General features: G+C 41.7%; 1 protein-coding gene across 1 annotated transcript in view; it reads left to right on the top strand.

Annotated features, from left to right (window-relative positions):
• Window positions 1-9,340, top strand: part of Crlf3 (cytokine receptor like factor 3) — a 43,938-nt gene that overhangs the window by 21,149 nt on the left and 13,449 nt on the right. Inside the window, exons 3-5 of the mRNA XM_029557915.1 lie at window positions 4,383-4,470; window positions 5,269-5,446; window positions 8,503-8,751. Coding sequence (XP_029413775.1) covers window positions 4,383-4,470; window positions 5,269-5,446; window positions 8,503-8,751 — 515 coding nt within the window. The remainder of the gene's footprint in view (window positions 1-4,382; window positions 4,471-5,268; window positions 5,447-8,502; window positions 8,752-9,340) is intronic.

The raw sequence follows: 9,340 nt of genomic DNA, 5'->3' as shown, positions 1-9,340 counted from the left end.
AAGTATCGAAAATATCATACAGGTTGAACAGCCCTTAAGTAAAATTCTTAGGAACAAGCACTTTCAGATTGGTATTTCAAAAAAATCCTTTTAAGGCAAGGTCTCCCTGTAGCCCCAGCTGGCTAGGAACTTGCTATGTAGCTCAGGCTGGCTTTGATCTCACAGATATCTGCCTGCCTCTGCCTCCTTAGTGCTGGGATCAAACACCATGCCCAGCTGTTTATAAAATTCTACTAAATTTAGTTTTATGTGTATGAATGTTTGGCCTGCATGTATGTAAGGGAAGTGCACCAATGGGTGTAATGCCTATGGAGGCCAGAAGAAAGAGTCTGATTCCCTGGAACTGGAGTTACAGATGATTATTAGCCACCATGTAGGTGCTAGGAACTGAACCCAGGTCCTCTGCAAGAACAGCTAGTACTCATAACCACTGAGCCATCTCTCCAGCCCTTTTCTTTAATTTTAATTTTAATTTTTTTTAAAGATTTTCAGTTTAAAAAATTTTTTTTCATTTATTTTTATTTTATGTGTGAGTATATTGCTTGCGTGTGTGTAAGTGCACCCTTGTCGTGCAGTGCCCGCAGAGGTCAGAAGAGTGCGTCAGATCCCCTAGAACTGGAGTTATGGATGGTTGGTTGGTGCCATGTGGGTGCTGGGACTCAAACCCAGGCCTTCTGCAAGAACAGCCAGTGCTCTTAACCACTGAGCCATTCTCTAGCACCCCCCCACACCTTTTCTTTATTTTTTGAGACAGGGTCTCACTAGCCCTAACTGGCCTGGAACTCAGTGATCCACCTCTCTGCCTCCTGCGTGCTGGGATTAAAGGTGTGTGTCATTCCAGGCTTTGTATTTTTTTTTATTTTAATTAATTAATTAATTTATTTTTATGTGGATAAGTATATTGCCTGCGTGTATGTAAGTGCACCCATGTCACACAGTGCCCGAGGAGGTCAGAAGATGGTCTTGGATCCTCTGGAACTGAGTTACAGACGGTTGTTAGCTGTCATATGGGTGCTGGGAAGCAAACCCAGGTACTCTGCCAAAACAGCCAGTGTTCTTAACCACTGAGCCATCTCTCCAGCCCCCTGTATTTTTCTCTTTTTTTGAGACAGGTTCTAGCTAGGTAGCCCAGTCTGGCCTCCAGCTCAAAGTTTTCTTGTTTAGCTAGAATTAGAGGCACATACCACTATATCTGGCTAGGCTAGTTTTAAAAGCTTTTTCAGAGGTAGACATGATGATTTTACTGATCAATGGTGGCAATTATGTGGATAGAGTGGAGAGGGAAGAGAAGGATTTGTGATAACTAAAAGCAGCCTAGCACAGGATGACCAGGTGAATGTAGTGCCATTTACTGATGCAGGAAATGGAGGAGAGAGGGATTTTAGTGAGTCTTAGACATTTGATTTGGGGTTTACCTTGAGGTAATTACCATGGAAATCAGGACATGATGTTTCAGAGAGAGAACATACCTGAGGTCAGTATGCATCAGATTGATTCTGTAGGAATAAGTAAAATCATCAAGAGATACCATATCATGCAGGAAGAGTGTGTGGTCTCATAGGGTGTCCCAACATTCCAAGGGCAATTGGGGTAAAAGGAGCCAGGGAAAACTGAATTCCATGCATTCTACAGAGTAAGTGCTGTGAATGGCATCAGGTAAGGTGTTTGGGTCTCTCACGGGTCTGTCACTTTATCTAGAAAGTTAATCTCCTTTTGATCCCACTAAGAATATGATGTTATTTATCTTTACAGACTAATAATAATCTTCAATAAAACATCTTTGTTTTTCACAGACCATAACAGTTCCTTTGAGAAAATTCTTTTTAGTTAGACCGCAGAGCATCTTCCCCTGGAGGCTTTGCATTTGGAAACAGACTCAGAAGCAGGTCGTCAGGTCAAGAGTGCACTCCTACCACACTGAGGACTTGCTTTCATTTGCTAAAATAAATCCTTTGAGGCACATACTTGTTTGTCATAGCACTTGGTTCCTGCATTTTTTATACTTCTGAAATAGTTTTAATTTCAAACTCTTTCTGCCTCCTCCCAAGGGATTAATAAATATGGACTATTTTCGAGATTTGCTTTTCTTTTTAAAAATTTTTTAAAAAATTATTATTATTATTATTATTATTATTTTAATCTTTTTGAGACAGGGTCTCCCTGTAGCTCTAGCTGTCCTGGAACTCACTAGGTAGACCAGGCTGGCCTCAAACTCATAGAGATCTGCCTACCTCTGCCTCCAGAGTTCTGAGATTAAAGGTGTATGCCACCACACCCAGCTAATTATTTTTATTTTATGTGTGAGTATATTGCCTATGTGTGTGAGTGCATGTGTGTAAGTGTATGCGTGTCATGCAGTGCCTACAGAAGTCAGAAGAAGTGGTCAGATCCCCTGGAACTGGAGTTACAGATGGTTTTTGCTGCCATGTCAGTGCCAGGAATCGAACCTGGGTCCTCTGCAAAAGTAGTCAGCACTCTTAACTGCTGAGCCATCTCTCTAGCCCCCAGGGTTTGCTTTTCTTGGTTGGTGGGTTTTTGTTGTTGTTCTGTTTTGTCTTAAAATTAAAAAAAAAAAAAAATTGTGTGTTTGCCTGCATGTATGTAAGTGCACTATGTGTGTGCAATGTCTATGGAGATGAGAAGAGGGCGCCAAATGCCCTGGAACTGGAGTTACAGAAAGTTGATAGCTGCTATGTGGGTGCTGGAAACTGAACTCTGGAAAAGCAGTCAGTGCTTTTAACTGCTGAGCCATCCCTTGAGCCCTAGGTTTTTGTTTTGTTTTGTTTTGTTTTGTTTTGTTTTGTTGGTGTTTTTGAGACAGAGTGTCTCTGTTGTAGCCCCAGCTGGCCTGGAACTCCAGCCCTGGTTTTTTGATTTTTGGATTTTGATACCACAGAGATCCACCAGCCTCAGATCTAGGATTAAAGGCCTCTGCCTCCATGTTTTCTTTTATTTATTTATTTATTCATTCATTTATTTTGTTGTTGCTATTGTTATTTGGGGTTTTCTGGGGGAGGGGTTTGAGACAGGGTCTTGTATAGCCTAGGCTGACTTTGAACTTGCTATATAGCTGAGGATGATCTTGAACTTCTGATTCTCCTGCCTCTGCCTTCCAAATGGAGAATTTTGAGGATTTTGAGACAATAATCAGTAAATCTATATTTTTCTTTTGGTGAAGAAGAAAGTCATATACTCCAAAAACCTAGGGCTGGTGAGATGGTGCTGCATAAAGCACTGGCTGTCAAGCATGGCACTCTGTGAGTTCCATCACTGGGACCTGTGTGGTGGAGGAAGAAAACTGACTCCCACAAGTTGTCCTGACTTCCACACAGATGCCATGGCATGGATATCCTCACCCCCAATGAATAAATAAATGTAGTAATAATTTTAAAAAATATTTACTATTTACTTATTTATTTTTGTCTTTTTGAAGCAGGGTCTCCCTGTAGCCCCAGCTGCCCTGGAACTCACTATGGAGACCAGGCTGGCCTTGAACTCACAGAGATCCGCCTGCCTCTGCCTCCCGAGTGCTGGGACTACAGGTGTGCGCCACCATGCCCGGCTTTATTTAGCATTTTTTATTTTATGTGTATGAGTGTATTGCCTGCATGTATGTGAGAGTACCTGTGTCCATGGAGTTCATAGCCACCATGTGGGTGCTGGGCATCGAACCCGGGTCCTCTGCAAGAGCAGTCAGTTCTCCCAATCGCTGAGCCATCTCTCCAGCCCCATGTAGTAATAATTTTTTAAAAAGAGAGTAACTTCAGGATGTGTTCATTTGGAAAGTGACCCAGGGATGGTGGCTCACTCCTGGAATCCCAGTACTAGGAAGATAGGCAGGCAGATGTGGTGAGCTTGAGGCTAGTGTGGTGTATGTAGCAAGTTTCAGGTCAACCAAAGTAAGACCTTGGCTCAAAAAAAAGATCTATCAGAAGAAAGAGCCTGCCAGATGGCTCAGCAGGTAAAGGAGCTTGCTTCCATGGCTGACAACCTAAGTTGATCCCTGGAATTCACATAGTGGAATCCAACTCCCATAAATTGTCCTCTGACCTCCACACATGAGTGTGTCTCCTTCCCCAAAAAAATAAATGGAAAAAAAAAATCAGAAAAAAACCTGAAGAATTGTTTAAAAAGGATTGAGAAAAGTCCCTGGGCCTTCTGCTTTGTGTGAAAATGCATTGTTGAGCCAGATTTGCTTGTCTAGAACAGAATCTTTGATCTCTGACAAAATTTTACCAATATATACCCCTTTTCCTTTTGGGCTTAACAGTTCCTTTTAGGCAGTTAACTTGTAACAGTAGGCATGAGTTGTATTGGTTACTATATAATTTGACTTTAAAACATGACTTTTTTCTGTGCTTATTTTCTTTCCCTTAATGTAGGTGAGATTGCCATTCTTGGTGGTGTAGAAGAGCAGAATGATAAATTGTGGAGCTTTACCAAAAAGGCCTCACACATTCAGTTGGACAGGTAAAACAGTTCATGCCTTTTGGACTTTTTAATATATAAAGTATGTCTGTTGCCAGATGCGATAGCACCCAGCCCTGGGGAGGCAGAGGCAGGCAGGCCAGCTGGGATTAAAGGCATATACCACCATACTGAGCCCCATTAAAGATTCTAAGTAAGGGAGATGGAGAATTTGTTTTTTAAGGTTTCACTGCCCGTTATCATTACAACTAGTACCAAATAGTTGTGATTAAAATCTTTGACATAGTGTTATTACAGATCTTTTTCAGTTCCAGTGTATAAGGAAATTGCAAAAAATTTTAAATTCTGGTGCTTGTTTTCAGAGCAGCACGCGTACTGTAAAATTGGAATGATGTAGAGGATTACTATGCCCCCTACAGAAGGAAAACATAATTCTGAATGCATTATTGAAACTGATTTGTTTCAGTAACCAGTTCTTTTGTTCTAAATTTGACAATTATGATTTGTTTGTTTGTTTGTTTGTTTTAAGACAGAGGCTCACCATGTATGTAATTCAGGCTGGCCTCCAGCTTGGAGATTGTCCTGTCTCACTCTTGTGAGTGCTGGGATTACGTTCACATGCCTCCCCATACAGCATCTAATTTCTCTGTCTTGCTTATAATTAGTTGTGAAGAGAATCTTTGTGTAACATAAATATTAAAGCCCCTCACAACACCTCCAGCTAATGTGAGAATTATTTACTGGGGCCTTAAGGATCCTTCTAGCATGTGACTGATCTAAAATGCTCCATGTATTTCCAACTCTAAATGTGTCATAAACACATGAACATTGTTTCCTCAGCTTACCAGAAGTGCCTTTACTAGTTGATGTGCCCTGTTTGTCTGCTCAGTTGGATGATTCCATTCTTAACATAGTGAAAGACCACATTTTTAAGCATGGAACAGTAGCATCCTGCCCACCTGTACAGATTGAAGAACTAATAGAGAAACCTGGAGGCATCATAGTTCGATGGTGTAAGGTATGTGATTCAGGACTTTGAAAGTCGCTTCAGCATCATGGATTTGTGATTTGAGGCTTTTAGGATCTTTTTCATTAACTAACATTTTTTTTCTCTTTCCAAACAAAAATCTCTTTTGCTTTATAATGAAAGTCACAGGAAGATAAACAGTGATACTTCTTCCAGTTTCAGATAAAGTGTGAGCTTGGCTTTGTTTTGTGGTGCTGGTGATCAAACCCAGGATTCATTGTGCTCGGAAAGTACTCTACCATTGAGCTGCACCCCTAATTTAAAGGGTCCTAAAATCTCAGTTCCACAACATTGTTTCTTATCACACAGTTCCTACACTTGATCCTGGATTTCTCCAATTCTGCATTAGAGGCAAATGATGATAGTGAATATTCCACATCCATATTTTGAGACAAGGTCTCCTTATAGCCCCAGCCGCCTGGGAACTCACTATGCAGACTGGACTAGGCTGGCCTCGATCTCATAGAGATCCTCCTCCCTCTACTTCTGCATGTGCCACCATGTCCAGCTTTCATTTTCTTTTCTTCTTCTTTTTTTTTTATTTTTTATCTTTTTGAAGCAGGGTCTCCCTGTAGCCCCAGCTGTCCTGGAACTTACTATGTAGACCAGGCTGGCCTTGAACTCACAGAGATCTGCCTACCTCTGCCTCCCAAGTGCTGGGACTACAGGTGTGTGTCACCACGCCCAGCCTTTTTTTTTTTTAAATTACATTTTTATTCATTTATTTGGGGCTGTGTGTGCTGTACTGTGAGTATGGCAGTCAGAGGACATCCAGTAGGAACTGGCTCTCTACCATGTCCTGGGGATCGAGCTCAGATCACCAGGCTTGGTGGCAGGACCCCTCCTGCTGAGTCGTCTCATCTTTCCCCTTTTGTGCATTTTCTGTGTGTGGCTTGTCTCCTGTTAATTTTTAAAAGTCTTTTATGTATTCTGGATATTGAGTCTTGGCTATATGATTGATATGTAGTTGTGAGATTTTGGTTGTTGTTTTGTTTTTGGAGACAGGGTTGGCCATTAACTGATGATCCCCTTATCTACCTCCCAAGTGACTGGGATTAGGGGCAGTGCCACCATATCCAGCTTCAGAGTGGTTAATTTTTTAAAAAAATATTTTACTTATTATCTTTATTTTATGCGTATGAGTGTATGCTTGCATGTAGGTAAGTACACCCGTGTTGTGCAGTGCCGATGGATGACAGAAGAGGCTGTTGGATCCCCTGGAACTGGAGTTACAGTTGTTAGCTGCCATGTGGGTGCTGGGATTCAAACCCGGGTCTTCTGCAAGAACAGTCAGTCTTCTTAACTGCTGAGCCATCTCCCAAAGTGGTTAATATTAAAGACATTTCTTTTTTTTTTTTTTTGAGACAGGGTGTCCTTGTAGCCCCAGCTGTCCTGGAACTCACTGTGTAGACCAGGCTGGCCTCAAACTCACAAAGATCTGCCTGTCTCTGCCTCCCAAGTACTGGGATTAAAGGCGTGTGCCACCACACCTGGCCTAAAGACATTTCTTTTTTAAAAATATTTTTGGGGCTGGAGAGATGGTTCAGTGGTTAAGAGCACTGATAGCTCTTGTAGAGGTCTTGGGTTCGATTTCCAGCACCCACATGGTGGCTAACAACTGACTGAAATTCCAGTTCCAGGGGATCCAACACCCTCTTCTGACCTCTGAGGGTATTGCATGACATGGGTGCACCTATGTGCAGGCAATACATTTATATGCATAAAATAAAAAATAATAATTTTTTTTTTTAATTTGGGGGTTTTGTTTTGTTTTGTTTATTGGAGGTTTTTTTGGTCTTTTTGAGACACGGTCTCCCTGTAGCCCCAGCTGGCCTACAACTCACTATGTATACCAGTCTGGCCTCGAACTTACAGAGATCTGCCTGCCTCTGCCTCCTGAGTGCTGGGATTAAAGGCATGTGCCACTATGCCTGGCTTTATTAGTTTATTTATTTATTTATTTATTTATTTATTTATTTTGGTCTTTTTGAGATAGGGTCTCCCTGTTAGCACCAGCTGTCTTGGAACTCACTATGTAGACCAGGCTGGCCTTGAACTCACAGAAATCTGCCTGCCTCTGTCTCCCAAATACTGGGATTAAAGGCATGTACCACCAGGCCCTGCCAGCTTTATTACTATTTTTTTAATTATGTGTATATATGCATGTCTTGTGTGTGTGTGTTTGTGCATTTCAGTCAATGCCCATTGAGGCCAGAAGAGGATGTTGGATCCCCTGGAACTAGCACAAGTAGTTTTGAGCTGCCCAACATGAGTGCCAGGAATTGAACTCCAGTCCTCTGGAAGAGCAATATGTATTCCCAACCACTGAGCCATCTCTCTAGCCCCAGAGACATATTTCAATTTAAAAAGGTGTGGGGGGTTGGTGAGTTGGCTGAGTAGATGAAGGCACTTGGCTCTAAGCCTGACAGTCTGACTTTGATCTCTGAAATCCACATGGTAGAGAGAGAACCAAGTTGTCTTCTGACCACCACACCCACTCTCTGGCATGCACATGCATACACACACTTGCACACACCTAAATAAGTAAGTAAGTAAATAAGTAAGTAAATACATAAATAAATAAGTAAATAAATAAATAAATGTAAAGAAGAAGCCAGACATGGTAGCACATTACTGTAATACAAGCACTTCTGGTGCTAAGGAGAAGGGTTAATGAGTTCAAGGCCAATCTAAACTATGGAGCAAGACCTTGTCTCAAAAAAAAATCAAAAAACAAAAAAAACTGTGGGGAGAAACAACAGGATATGGTACTACATACCAGTAATCCTAGGGCTTAGGAGGCTGAAACAGGAGGAGCACCATGAGTTAGTTCAAGGCTAGACTGCTACGTACTGAGTTTGAATCAAGCCTTGACTACATGTAGTGAGACCTTGTTTCAAAAATAAATAAAAGGAAAAACAAAGGACATAGTGGTGGCCTGTTGTCCATGGCTGTCCTAAATAGCCTTTTTTCACAGGGCCCTATAAGATTGGTCTAAATTGTCATCATTTTCTGACTTTTACCTAACATAAAGTCTTTCTCCATAGGTGGATGATGACTTTACAGCTCAAGATTACAGGCTCCAGTTCCGTAAATGTACCTCAAATCATTTTGAAGATGTATATGTAGGTTCTGAAACTGAATTCATAGTATTGCACATAGACCCCAATGTTGATTATCAGTTCAGAGTCTGCGCCCGAGGAGATGGACGACAGGAGTGGAGTCCTTGGAGTGTTCCCCAGACAGGGCACTCCACACTGGTGCCTCATGGTATGCCCTTGTCTTCTCGCCCTCGAGCTTAATGATGTGGAGGGGCACTGAGATTCTGTGTGGAGCTTGGTGCACAGACCACCTTTCCCTGGTAATCAATCCTGAACTGATGGGAAGAACTCGGAACAAGGCTTTTACTCAAATTACTCCATGTAAATTTTGTTTTCATCAGATCTTGCCTTTGGAATTCAAAAATAGCACCACCTAAAACCACACAATGAAAATAGTGCACAGGACACCAATTTTTCTTTTCTTTTTTTCCCCCTTTTTTTTGGTCTTTTGTTTGAGACAGAGTCTCCCTGTTCCAGCTGTCCTGGAACTGACTAGGTAGACCAGGCTGGCCTTGAGCTCACAATGATCCACCTAAAAAAGGCAAAATTTTTTTAAAGTTTTATATTTGAAGTTGGTCTCATTTCTCTACTACTATTCCTTTTTTTTCCAGAATTAAAAAAAAAAATTTTATGTGTATGAGTATATTGCCTGCTTGTGTATAAGTGCACCCATGTCGTGAAGTACCCCCAGACGATAGAAGAGGTCGTCGAATCCCCTGGAACTGGAGTTATGGACAGTTGTTAGCCACCATGTGGGTGCTGGGATTTGAACCAGGGTCTTCTG

This window comes from Nannospalax galili, unplaced genomic scaffold (genome assembly GCF_000622305.1).
Source record: "Nannospalax galili isolate Female #2095 unplaced genomic scaffold, S.galili_v1.0 scaffold8, whole genome shotgun sequence".
NCBI classification, from domain to species: domain Eukaryota; kingdom Metazoa; phylum Chordata; class Mammalia; order Rodentia; family Spalacidae; genus Nannospalax; species Nannospalax galili.
This window is presented reverse-complemented; position numbering and strand designations above follow the sequence as displayed.